This window comes from Pollachius pollachius, assembly GCF_949987615.1.
Source record: "Pollachius pollachius genome assembly, chromosome: 13".
In the NCBI taxonomy this organism is placed as follows: domain Eukaryota; kingdom Metazoa; phylum Chordata; class Actinopteri; order Gadiformes; family Gadidae; genus Pollachius; species Pollachius pollachius.
In genome coordinates, this window is record NC_136946.1 from 21,564,613 (window position 1) to 21,578,517 (window position 13,905).

The 13,905-nt window shown below is 49.2% G+C and overlaps 1 protein-coding gene across 2 annotated transcripts in view; it reads left to right on the forward strand.

Moving 5' to 3' along the window:
* The window catches only part of LOC307084754 (ankyrin repeat and IBR domain-containing protein 1-like), a 39,009-nt gene that overhangs the window by 16,768 nt on the left and 8,336 nt on the right, over positions 1 to 13,905 (forward strand). For both annotated transcript variants that reach the window (XM_079749246.1, XM_079749247.1), the window contains exons 3-16: positions 1,938 to 2,109; positions 2,219 to 2,350; positions 3,023 to 3,208; positions 3,886 to 4,003; positions 4,211 to 4,431; positions 5,793 to 5,881; positions 6,067 to 6,208; positions 6,374 to 6,534; positions 7,147 to 7,235; positions 7,740 to 7,870; positions 8,098 to 8,232; positions 9,756 to 9,842; positions 11,129 to 11,195; positions 12,691 to 12,836. In XM_079749246.1, coding sequence (XP_079605372.1) covers positions 1,938 to 2,109; positions 2,219 to 2,350; positions 3,023 to 3,208; positions 3,886 to 4,003; positions 4,211 to 4,431; positions 5,793 to 5,881; positions 6,067 to 6,208; positions 6,374 to 6,534; positions 7,147 to 7,235; positions 7,740 to 7,870; positions 8,098 to 8,232; positions 9,756 to 9,842; positions 11,129 to 11,195; positions 12,691 to 12,836 — 1,876 coding nt within the window. The remainder of the gene's footprint in view (positions 1 to 1,937; positions 2,110 to 2,218; positions 2,351 to 3,022; positions 3,209 to 3,885; positions 4,004 to 4,210; positions 4,432 to 5,792; positions 5,882 to 6,066; positions 6,209 to 6,373; positions 6,535 to 7,146; positions 7,236 to 7,739; positions 7,871 to 8,097; positions 8,233 to 9,755; positions 9,843 to 11,128; positions 11,196 to 12,690; positions 12,837 to 13,905) is intronic.

A 13,905-nucleotide genomic window follows, 5' to 3' on the forward strand; every position in this document is an offset into this window, starting at 1 on the left:
TTTCGTAGGGAAACAAAAATTAAAAATAAGAATAGAAATTAGGTGAAACAGATCTACATATAAATCAGTCTGTATCCCACCTCCGATCCTGATCAGGCCAGAGCAGCTCATCTACATCACAGCAGAGCTCACCTGAGGCCTCTTTATGCTCTTACACATGATTGAAGTGTTTTGCCACTTGAGTTTGAACAGGTGAGAAGTGAGTTTGACTTATTGGTAATTAGTTGTTGCGTTTTGAAAGCCAGTGTTTCCAGGTGAACCAAGTGCAAAATTATGAGATTTGTGCTTAGAGGTGACAGTCTGGAGTCTTGTAGTTGATACATGAGTTTCAATTTTTCATAATTGTGTAGATAGTTCCATTTTTTGTGAATATACAATTGAGAAAAACGAAAAAAGAAGTATGATTTCTTCATACTTTCATGTTCAGTTTCGTTGAGTGTAAACCCAAAGAGGACAACCCTAGCTGTGGGCTGGTTCCAACTTCAGCACACCAGGCACTTCAGCAAATCTGCACACACACACACACACACACACACACACACACACACACACACACACACACACACACACACACACACACACACACACACACACACACACACACACACACACACACAGAGGCTTTCTTACTGCATCCTGATCAGATTACACAGGAGCAGCTGCCCTCGCTGTTGGCTGCTCAGCATCTTGCTTAATGTGGTCTTGTTGGCCTGGTGGACTTGTGAAGCTTATGTTTTGGTCGTCTATCTGCAACGCATGTCCACTGGAGGTGATGGGAATTGATGAACTAGAGGAAGTCATTAGGGCGGTAAATGCTTTAGTTCTGTAAGGTACTGTTGTGTATACTATCTTGTTGTATGGGGTCTTGCATTTTGTACTGTGTTATGTTGCTAAGTAGGATTCTGTATTGTATGTTGTGTGTATGGTCTTGTTGTGTAGAGTTGTGTACATCCATACGTGCAAGGGCAAAAAAGTGTGACTCTGTGATTTCACGTGCAGAGGCCAACCCCGTGAAGACACCTCCAACCTCGCTCGGCATATCTCCGACATGGAAATAGGTGTCACTTTTCGCACATGTCAGGTGACACGTGTAGAGTACTTGTTTGTGTTTACTTTGAGTGTGTGGGGGTATGTGTTTGAATGTGTGTGTGTATGTATGTTATGAATGCGGTGCGCTGTAGGAAGGATAGGGTGTATGCGTGTTGTTTAGGTGCTGGTGTCTCTGTGTGTTAGGTAAGGGTTGTGTAGGGTTGTGATGTGCGTTGCATTCAGTACCAGCATGGTGGACTGACGGGAGGAGAGGGTGTGTGTTTGTGTGTTTGTGTGTGTGGGGGGGGGGTTCGGAGGGTTCATCTGGGACGTTGGGAGAAGAAGGAAGCAAGGGGAATTAACTGCCACATAGTTGCTTAAAAATAGTGTTTCCGTAAAACGTTCCCCTCTTGTGCGTCTTCCTCTGGGCATTCCCTCTGCGTCCTCATGCCTCTCCTGTTCCTCTCCTCTCTGCATCTGGTCTTTTGTTTTTTTGTGCCTCGCTTGAACAACACCCATATCACTCTGAAACTGCTCAACACTACGTTTTACATTTAGGGGATTTTGCTTTAATCCAATGATGCGGCTTACAACCATTCATTCACACATTCACACACCGACGGCGGAGTCAACCACACAGGGCGACAGCCAGCTCGTCAGGAGCAATCAGGATGAGGCATCTTGCTCATTGACACCTCAGAACTCAGCTAGGAGGAGCCGGGGATCAAACCAGTGACCTTCCGGTTACCAGTCAACCCGCTGTACCTGCTGAACTAAGCTGACCTCCAATATCCTCCATATCACTCTGAAACTGCTCCACAGTGCCTAACTGTGCTCTCCACCCACTGACCGGCGCCGTCACTCATTCCATCCGTTCACTAATCGTTCTTTCCTTCCTGATATCTTAGGTCCTTCCTGTTCAGCAAGGAGGGGAACCCCAACAAGCGCAACCTGCACAACGAGACCTGCCTCCACGTGCTGTGCCAGGGCCCGCAGATCCTGCTGCTGCCAGAGGGGGCGCTCTCCCCGCGCCTGGCCCGGCCACAGAGGGACGAGCAGCGACGGGCCGACAGCCTGCAGGTGGGCCGGGTCGCCCGCTCCTTAAATAACCTGCAAAGCAGAGGAGGCAGAGTCTTACTTTGTGTGTGTGTGTGTGTGTGTGTGTGTGTGTGTGTGTGTGTCCCACAAGATGATCCTGAGCTGGACGGGGGCCAGGCTAGGCAGGGGCCAGTATGAGAGGGCCAATGTCAACGCAACCGACAACCACCACAGCACCTGCCTCCACTACGCGGCGGCAGCGGGCATGAAGAGCTGCGTGGAGGTGAGAGAGATGCTGCTGAAAGGTCAACACCGTTTAGAGAGAGGGATGGCGGGAGGGAGAGACGTTTAGCGTTGTTCATGCTAAACCTCTCTGCCTCTCCTATGCTTCCATGATAAAAAATAAAAAAAATTCTGTCTTCCTTACTCCCTCTGCCCCTTTTCCTCTCTCTACCCTTCTCCATCTCTCCTCTTCACCTCCTCTCTCCCTCTGTCTCCCACTATGGTCTCTCTCTGTCTCCCACTATGGTCTCTCTCTGTCTCCCACTATGGTCTCTCTCTGTCTCCCACTATGATCTCTCTCTGTCTCCCACTATGGTCTCTCTCTGTCTCCCACTATGGTCTCTTTCTGTCTCCCACTATGGTCTCTCTCTGTCTCCCACTTTGGTCTCTCTCTGTCTCCCACTATGGTCTCTCTCTGTCTCCCACTATGGTCTCTTTCTGTCTCCCACTATGGTCTCTCTCTGTCTCCACTATGGTCTCTCTCTGTCTCCACTATGTTCTCTCTCTGTCTCCACTATGGTCTCTCTCTCTGTCTCCCTCGACGGTCTCTCTCTGTCTCCACTATGTTCTCTCTCTGTCTCCACTATGGTCTCTCTCTCTGTCTCCACTATGTTCTCTCTCTGTCTCCACTATGGTCTATCTCTCTGTCTCCCTCGACGGTCTCTCTCTCTAGCTGCTGGTGCAGAACCAGGCGGATCTGTTCGTGGAGGACGAGGAGCGCCTGACGCCGTGTGACCACGCTGAGCGCCAGCAGCACACGGAGCTGGCCCTCAGCCTTGAGTCCCAGATGGTCTTCTCCTCCTCCTCCTCATCGGCCCAGGAGGCGCACGCCGACTCCTGCCTGATCCCCAGAAGGGAGGTGAGGCTGAGACCCCCCGACTACAATCACAGAGGAGAGGAGACAAGGGGGAGTGTGTGGTTAGCCGGTGGTAACTCCTGGCACTAGCTCACCTGTTGCAAAGGTCGTCTTCAATGTGTCTCTGTGTTTTCTTTGTCCAGTGTTGACCCTTGCCGCCCAATACCGGTCTGACACCGTTACATTGACCACAATACATTGTTGGTAGGCTGGTTAAAAGGTTGAGTTCCTTATGTCGTTGGCTGTAGGCTGATGTTGGCTGATGTTTCACATGTTGATAAAACTTGTGGACTTTAACAGTCCAGCAGACTCATCTGCAGACCTTGGAGTCTGTCATTTTTATAGTGGCTGCTGATTTGCAACCAGAGCAATGTTGTTGGCCAGAGGGTTTGTATCTGTCCTTGTCTGCTTGCTATGGTTTGCTATGGTTTCCCAAAAACAGCATATCATTAATCTTTGAAAAGGTCAGAAAATATTGAGGATTGAGGCGATCCTTTCACAGCGATTTGATCAAGGATTTACAGTTGGTCTTTTTTGGAGCGCTGTGCCTGCACACACGCACACACGCACACGCACTGTTGGTCATACAGCTCTCCCTCCAGTCCCAATGTATTTTCTCTGACCTGTTGGTACTAATACTTGTGTCCCTTGTTCCCCTGGCCCTCTGGCGCCCCCTGCAGCCCTACGAGGGTCTGAAGCTGCAGGACCTGCGGCGGCTGAAAGACATGCTGATTGTGGAGACGGCGGACATGTTGCAGGCTCCCCTCTTCACAGCAGAGGCGCTGCTCCGAGCACACGGTACGGGACCCCCACTGTGTGTGTACTGTGGGCCTGTTTATCTTTCTATATATATATGTGAGTTTGTGTGTCTGTGTGTGTATATGTATGGGGGAATGTATGGGTGTGCAGGCGTTGTGTGGGTGTTTGTGTGTGTGTGTGTGTGTAATGTGTTTGTGTGGGCCTGGGTGTGTGTGTATTAATGTGTTAACATTGTGCGTCGTTCAGACTGGGACCGGGAGAAGCTTCTGGAGGCGTGGATGTCGGACGGGGAGGGCTGCTGCCAGCGGTCGGGCGTGGCCATGCCCACGCCACCGCCCAGCGGCTACAACGCCTGGGACACCCTGCCCTCCCCCCGCACGCCCAGGACCCCCCGATCCCCTCTCACCCTCACCCTCACCTCCCCCACAGACAGCTGCCTCACCCCGGGGGAGGAGGCCATGGCCACGGTGAGCACAGGACACTTCCTGTCTGTTGGCCAATCCCAGGCCAGCTTGGGGTCTGTGATTGGCCGCCAGGCAGGTAGTGGTCATAAAGCTTTGAGTGTGTTGTTATGGACTAAACCCTCAATAGCTGCTGATGCTAGCGGCTGCAGCCTGTGAGTTAAAGAGAAGCGGGAGGAGTGTGTTTGTTTTGGTACCAAATGAAAGAGACACAGCGTTTACTACAGCGTGGAGAGACCTGGTCGCACTCCCCCAAAACTACAATCAGAAAGATACATGTGAACATTTTTGTGCATATGTGCTCCTATATACGATGGTTCGTTACCAAATCGGTCTGCAGCATAGCAGTAAATTCGCTCCACGATGTTAATGCCCTGTTATCTATAGAAATACTTGGTAAAAGGAAAAAAAAGGTAATCCCCACTGTCAGAAACGGTGAACAAGTCACCTGCTTATAATAACAGGCTGCTAATTGGGTAATACTCCAATTCCATTTCCGTTCATTTATTCTCATGCTCTTGAATAGCGCTAGTGCTGCGCTACAATTCCATTGAAACTTTGCACAATGTACAAACCACCGTTTTATTTTTATGATCAAAGCAGTGTGTATTAATGACAACTGAAGCGGGTCGCGTTTCTAAATTGAGCACTCACACTGGCGCAGCCTTACAGCCGTGGTTTGACCTCCGATGGCTCTAAACCTTGGCCTCGCGCATTGACACCACTCATGATATGAACCACAGAACAAGCCCATCCAATCCTGGACTGTGGGTCCGTTGTGCTGTGGGACGCTGCCCGACGGCGCTCGGGGGCTCGGCTGGAGTGCAACCCGCTTTACACTGTAGCTCTGCTCTCACAGAGTCTGACTCGGACTGGAGCCCAAAGACGCAGACTTTCTCCACACAGCACCTACATGATATTGCAATTTGGCTTTTAAATATCAACAAACTAGAATTAAACTTGCGTATTAAACAATTCAACTGTTTCAGAAATGAAATATCTTCGTTACGACGGTCCCTCTTGAGCCCTGAATGTAATCCTTCGACACCATCCTGCCATTCGCACAGAAATCCTTAGATATAAACATCACAGCATTTCAAAGGCTTTTCACAGACTCATTGGTTTGTTATGCTGAAGCTTTTCAATGCAAAACACATGAAATTAAGTTCAAATCTAAAGAGTCTAAAAGTCTTTGAGTCTTTGCAACTCCAAGCAACACACAGGGGCCTTGGAATATGGTCATTGTATCTGAAGGTGTAATGTTATCCATAGTCTGGAACAACAACAATAGCTTGCTAAATGCTACTAGAGATAGGGGCATGTAGGGTACAGAGGGGTCCTGATGTGGTGTGTCTGTCGGCCTGCAGTGTGGGATCTGCCTGTGCTCCATCTCCGTGTTCGAGGACCCCGTTGACATGTCCTGTGGCCACGAGTTCTGCCGGGCCTGCTGGGAAGAGTAAGTTAACTTTGTTCTTGGGTGGTTGTGTATGAGTGTCTGTCTGCGCAGATATCCATGTGTTTTTCAACGTAACTTGGGTAGAATATATTTATGTAATCCTGTTTGGGGGTTTAACTGTGTGTGTGTGTGTGTGTGTGTGTGTGTGTGTGTGTGCGTGTGCGTGTGCGTGTGTGTGGCTCCAGGTTTCTGAACATTAAGATCCAGGAGGGGGACCACAACATCCTGTGTCCGGCGTACGGCTGCTACCAGCTGGTTCCTGTCCAGGTGATCGAGAGCATCGTCTCCAGGGAGATGGACCAGAGATATCTGCAGTTTGACATTAAGGTGAACATGCACGCACACAGATGCACAAACAGACGGGCAAAGACACACACAGATGCATGCTCTTACACACATAAAGCCGATGGCTCATTAGTTTCTCTGTTGATGTGTGTCTCATGTGTTGCCCTCCCTCTAAATCCTCCCTGTGCCCGGCCCTTCCTGCTGCAGGCCTTTGTGGAGAACAACCCAGCCATCCGCTGGTGCCCGGCGGTGCGCTGTGAGCGGGCCGTCCGGCTCACTCGGCCCGGCCCCGGGGACAGCGACCCCCACAGCTTCCCTCTGCTGCCCTCACCTGCCGTGGACTGTGGCAAGGGGCACCTGTTCTGCTGGTGAGATGAACACACACACACACACACACACACACACACACGTAACACGCACACAATCTCAATGAAGATCACAGTGCCCTTTTTCTTTTTTTCTAACACACTTAATTCCTTTTTTTCTGTCCTGTTACTCTCCCCTCCCCTCTTCTCCCCCCCTCCCCTCCTCCTCCCCTCCCCTCCCCTCTTCTCCTCCCCTCTCCTCCTCCCCTCCCCTCCTCCTCCCCTCTCCTTCTCCCCTCCTCTCCTCCTCCTCCTCTCCCATCCTCCCCTCCTCTCCTCTCCCATCCTCCCCTCCTCTCCTCTCCCCTCCTCTCCTCCTCCTCCTCCTCTCCCATCCTCCCCTCCTCCTCCCCTCCTCTCCTCCTCCTCCTCTCCCATCCTCCCCTCCTCTCCTCTCCCCTCCTCTCCTCCTCCTCTCCCATCCTCCCCTCCTCCTCCCCTCCTCCCCTCCTCCTCCCCTCCTCTCCTCCTCTCCCATCCTCCCCTCCTCTCCTCCTCCTCCTCTCCCATCCTTCCCTCCTCCTCCCCTCATCTCCTCCTCCTCCTCTCCCATCCTCCCCTCCTCTCCTCTCCCCTCCTCCTCTCCTCCTCCTCCTCTCTCCTCCCCCTCTCCAGGGAGTGCCTTGGTGAGGCCCATGAGCCCTGTGACTGTGAGACGTGGAGGAAGTGGCTCCAGAAGGTCACGGAGATGAGGCCCGAGGAGCGTGAGTCCATCCGTCCATCATTGTTCCGTTTCTCCATCCATAGTTAATATTAATGATGTGCTGTGTCTCGAGAAATGAAAAACACTTAACTTGTAGCCTTTGTTGCCAAGGCCCTGTCTTAAACCCACAGGGTTTGGCCGGTAGTACAGCCAAACCTGCCAGGCCAAACAAAAAACAACAGTTTTTGGCTGCTTGTCACAATGCGTTTGTTTAGCCTCAAAAGACACTGTTGAGGCTCTGTTGAGGCTAAAGAGAGTTTCAACAGATCCTCAACTGAGTGTCGGTATTTTTCAGCAACAGACAGATATAATATTTGAGGAGATGGATTATGGATGTCAAGGTGGTTCATGGGAGAGACGGACCATGTTCTCTGAAATGATTCCATGATGAGATTAGAGAACAAAGACAGGGCAGCTCAATGATGTGGTGTTCCTGCAGTCTAGACACCAGTGAGACTCGGTGTGTGTGTGTGTGTGTGTGTGTGTGTATGTGTGTGTGTATCAGTGGCGGGCGTGGGCGAGGCCTATGAGGACGCTGCTAACTGCTTGTGGCTGTTGACCAACTCCAAGCCCTGTGCCAACTGCAAGTCGCCCATTCAGAAGAACGAGGGCTGCAACCACATGCAGTGTGCCAAGGTACACACGCACACTCACACAAGCATCAATACATTTAGGGAAATTAAAATTATGTTTTTTGCTGACTCCTGTTTAAATTTAAAGGAAATACGGTTATTGAAATTGAAACTTAAAAGTGACTTACTAATTGGCCACTATCCAACTATAAAATGATTCCCTTTCATTCTCTCTTCATCTCTTCCACTCCTTCTCTCTCTATCTCTCTTTCGCTCTCGCTCTCTCTGCAGTGCAAGTATGACTTCTGCTGGATCTGTCTGGAGGAGTGGAAGAAGCACAGCTCTTCGACTGGGGGCTACTACCGCTGCACCCGCTATGAGGTCATCCAGCAGCTGGAGGAGCAGTCCAAGGAGATGACCGGAGAGGTAGCACCAGCACCTAACTCCAACCCCCACAACACGTCAGCACCACCTAACTCCAACCCCCACAACACGTCACCACCACCTAACTCCAACCCCCACAACACGTCACCACCACCTAACTCCAACCCCCACAACACGTCACCACCACCTAACTCCAACCCCCACAACACGTCACCACCACCTAACTCTCCAACCCCCACAACACGTCAGCACCACCTAACTCCAACCCCCACAACACGTCAGCACCACCTAACTCTCCAACCCCCACAACACGTCAGCACCACCTAACTCCAACCCCCACAACACGTCAGCACCACCTAACTCCAACCCCCACAACACGTCAGCACCACCTAACTCCAACCCCCACAACACGTCAGCACCACCTAACTCCAACCCCCACAACACGTCAGCACCACCTAACTCCAACCCCCACAACACGTCAGCACCACCTAACTCCAACCCCCACAACACGTCAGCACCACCTAACTCTCCAACCCCCACAACACGTCAGCACCACCTAACTCCAACCCCCACAACACGTCAGCACCACCTAACTCTCCAACCCCCACAACACGTCACCACCACCTAACTCTCCAACCCCTACAACACGTCAGCACCACCTAACTCCAACCCCCACAACACGTCAGCACCACCTAACTCTCCAAGCCCCACAACACGTCAGCACCACCTAACTCCAACCCCCACAACACGTCAGCACCACCTAACTCTCCAACCCCCACAACACGTCAGCACCACCTAACTCTCCCCCCACCACAACACAGCACCACCACCTAACACTGCACCCACCACAACACGGCAGCACCAGACTCTACCACACTCTACACTCTACTTGTCTTTCGTTGTAGCCTAATTCTGAACTACTAGGATTACTAAGGAGCCATGTACTACAACTCATGGAGAATTGCATTAACAAGGGCAGGGTTAGGGGTTGGATTGCTACTGGGATCTCCCCCATGCTGAGAAGGCATTCTCTCACAGAATGGTCTATTGTAAGACGCTTTGAATGTCCAGCGTCCACTCAATGAAATGGAGTTGCACAGAGAAAGGGGAATTGGTGTATCAATTGTGTGCAGAGGCTCAGTCCTTGGCAGTGAAGCTTCTCTGATTGGTTGAGCTGGGAGAGCTATCCGGTAGCAACGAGATACTGAAAGCCAATAGGCAAACTGCAAAGGAAATGAATTAGTAGGTGAGGCAGTTTGAAGTCGCTGCTGGACGTGTTTCTGCGAACAAGCTCCTTCACAAAACTGCTAACCCATGTACATGAGATACAAATATTTCGGCCGGTTCCAATGCTTAGTACACATGCTTGTGTGTGCGGCATGCACAAGTTTGTAGTCTTGCAGGAAAACCTCAGCTTTAAGGTGTTGCACACAGATTTGCTTGCTACATGTCTTATTCATACAGAGGTACTCTCACAAATTGGCCCCCAACCAATGGGGGCGGGGACCGCTGCTCTTACACACAGAGACACCGTTATTGGAAGTTGGTTTGATGTTGTGTTCCAGGCAGAGAAGAAGCACAAGAGTTTCCAGGAGCTGGACCGCTTCATGCACTACTACACTCGCTTAAGGAACCATGAGCACAGCTACAAGGTAACACACACACACAAGAACCATGAGCACAGCTACAAGGTAACACACACACACAAGAACCATGAGCACAGCTACAAGGTAACACACACACAAGAACCATGAGCACAGCTACAAGGTAACACACACACACAAGAACCATGAGCACAGCTACAAGGTAACACATACACACAAGAACCATGAGCACAGCTACAAGGTAACACATACACACAAGAACCATGAGCACAGCTACAAGGTAACAAACACACACAAGAACCATGAGCACAGCTAAAAGGTAACACACACACACACAAGAACCATGAGCACAGCTACAAGGTAACACATACACACAAGAACCATGAGCACAGCTGCAAGGTAACACATACACACAAGAACCATGAGCACAGCTACAAGGTAACACATACACACAAGAACCATGAGCACAGCTGCAAGGTAACAAACACACACAAGAACCATGAGCACAGCTACAAGGTAACACATACACACAAGAACCATGAGCACAGCTACAAGGTAACACATACACACAAGAACCATGAGCACAGCTAAAAGGTAACACACACACACACAAGAACCATGAGCACAGCTACAAGGTAACACATACACACAAGAACCATGAGCACAGCTGCAAGGTAACACATACACACAAGAACCATGAGCACAGCTGCAAGGTAACAAACACACACAAGAACCATGAGCACAGCTACAAGGTAACACATACACACAAGAACCATGAGCACAGCTACAAGGTAACAAACACACACAAGAACCATGAGCACAGCTGCAAGGTAACAAACACACACAAGAACCATGAGCACAGCTAAAAGGTAACACACACACACAAAAGAACCATGAGCACAGCTACAAGGTAACACATACACACAAGAACCATGAGCACAGCTGCAAGGTAACAAACACACAAGAACCATGAGCACAGCTGCAAGGTAACAAACACACACAAGAACCATGAGCACAGCTGCAAGGTAACAAACACACAAGAACCATGAGCACAGCTAAAAGGTAACACACACACAAGAACCACAAGCACATCTACAAGGTAACACAGACAAATGAGGGGCTGTTATTGTCTGATCAGAGTGGGTGATCAACTGTTTTCGGAACAACACAGGCCGCTGTATTTTGTAAGATGCTTTGCTCACTGACGTGCAATCGCCACTCTGGCCATAATTGAAGTCTCTCTCTCACTCTCGTTCTCTCTCCCTCTCGTTCTCTCTCTCTCTCTCTTGCTCGATCTCTCTCAATCTCTCTCTCTCGATCGCTCTATGTCTCAGCTGGAGCAGAAATTGCTGAAAACCGCCAAAGAGAAGATGGAGCAGCTGAGCAGAGCCTTCATTAGCCGTAAGACTAAGTAGAAGTAATTAAATTAGTTATTATTTACAACTAGTTATTAACTAAGTTACAACAATCATTTCATACAAGTTATTAAAACTATAGTGCAATTGTATTAGTTATTTAGTTATTACAGTTATTACTACTATAGTATCATTTTATACAAGTTATAACAACAATGTATGGCAGTAGGTGTCACACTGCCATACAATGGGACATTTCTTCATAGATGTAATAGCTTTAGGGTTTGGTTCCAATTCAGAACCTGAACTTGGAGGCTTCAAATGCTTTTCTAATGCGAGCTTCTGGTTAATCCAAACAGACGTCTTCTTCACACAAGGCCGACCACTGCCACTAAATACAGAGAGACCCATTAGAGCCTGTTCACAAACAGATGATTGTAATTCATGAATAGATCCCCTGTGCCCCTCGAGTTCCCTGTCCGCCCCAACCCGACCCACAGCCGTGTCCGACACAGTATTCTTTTTCACCCATTTCATCCAAATTGTGCGGGTCACCCGTCAGGTACCCGAACCCGTGCAGGACTCTGGCCGAGATATCCCCCACTACGATTCTTTATTTGTTGTGGAAGTACCAGAGACGTCCGAGAACCCGACACAGTCTTTAATTCATAATATCATCTTGAGCCGCACACAGTTTTTGACTGTGATATTATATATAATATTTCAATATAGATACCTATATATTATATAATATTGTATTATTTAGATATAGAGCTCCAGGAGTCCGCAAATGGCAACAATCACTTCTCCTCCATGCTGCAGTTCTAGACTGCAGGCAATGAACGCTGATTGGCTGTTATGTTACGTCCCTCAGGCAGCGAACACTTATTGGCTGTTATGTTACGTCCCTCAGGCAGCGAAAACTGATTGGCTGTTTTGTTACGTCCCTCAGGCAGCGAACACTTATTGGCTGTTATGTTACGTCCCTCAGGCAGCGAACACTGATTGGCTGTTATGTTACGTCCCTCAGGCAGCGAACACTGATTGGCTGTTATGTTACGTCCCTCAGGCAGCGAACACTGATTGGCATTGTGGGAGTTGTCGTCTTCAATCTACAAGCGCCAAAAAGTCACTGGCTGCATTTTCTCGGTCAGGAAGTCATCAAATTAGAAATTTATGTTACTATTCGACTACATATATGACCCACTTTCAATACAGATTCATGTCTCCACCGGTGAAATTCTACTTTAAAATGGGCTAATGCGATAAGGGTAAGGGGCTACTGCGGGTGTGTTTTTGTGCTTGTGTTTATTTGCATATATTCCTGACTGAGGTGTGTGTCTGTTTCTGTGGGTGTTTCTGTTTGGTGTGTGTGTGTATGTGTGTGTGTGTGTGTGTGTGTGTGTGTGTGTGCGAGTGCCTCTGTTTGTGTGTGTGTGTGTGTGTGTGTGTGTGTGTGTGTGTGTGTGTGTGTGTGTGTGTGTGTGTGTGTGTGTGTGTGTGTGTGTGTGTGTGTGTGTGCGTGTGTTTGCCCGGGCAAGGTGAGGGGACGCCTCCGGACACGCGCTTCATCGAGGACGGGGTGAGCGAGCTGCTGAAGACGCGCCGCGTGCTGAAGGTCTCGTACCCTTATGGCTTCTTCCTGACGCCCGGCAGCACGCAGAAGGAGATCTTTGAGCTCATGCAGGTGAGTCGCAGGTTGCTCCCCGTCTAGCAGACTAACCCTTATGTAAGCTAGCAGACTTACCCTAACGGAAGCTAGCAGTCTAACCCTAATGGAAGCTATCAGTCTAACCCTAACGGAAGCTAGCAGTCTCACCCTTAACGGAAGCTAGCAGTCTAACCCTAGCAGAAGCTAGAAGTCTAACCCTAATGGAAGCTAGCAGTCTCACCCTTAACGGAAGCCAGCAGTCTCACCCTAAACGGAAGTTAGCAGTCTCACCCTAACGGAAGCTAGCAGTCTAAGCCTAACGGAAGCTAGCAGTCTAAGCCTAATGGAAGCTAGCAGTCTCACCCTTAACGGAAGCTAGCAGTCTCACCCTTAACGGAAGCTAGCAGTCTCACCCTTAACGGAAGCTAGCAGTCTCACCCTTAATGGAAGCTAGCAGTCTCACCCTTAACGGAAGCTAGCAGTCTAACCCTAATTGAAGCTAGCAGTCTAACCCTAGCGGAAGCTAGAAGTCTAACCCTAACGGAAGCTAGCAGTCTAACCCTAATGGAAGCTAGCAGTCTAAACCTAATGGAAGCTAGAAGTCTAACCCTAACGGAAGCTAGCAGTGTAACCCTAATGGAAGCTAGCAGTCTAACCCTAATGGCAGCTAGCAGTGTAACCCTAATGGAAGCTAGCAGTCTAACCCTAATGGAAGCTAGCAGTCTAACCCTAACGGAAGCTAGCAGTCTAACCCTAGTGGAAGCTAGCAGTCTAACCCTAACGGAAGCTAGCAGTCTAACCCTAACGGAAGCTGGTTGGAATCTCTTTTGATTGATGAGACGGACGGAAATACACACACACTTCACACACCAGGTGGATAGATCACATTAACACAACAGTAGATAGATAGATAGATAGATAGATAGATAGATAGATAGATAGATAGATAGATAGATAGATAGATAGATAGATAGATAGGCGACATGAATACATCAGCAGATGGATAGATAGATAGATAGATATAGATATATAGCTAGGCGACATGAATACATCAGCAGATGGATAGATATATAGATAGATATATAGCTAGACGACAAGAATACAT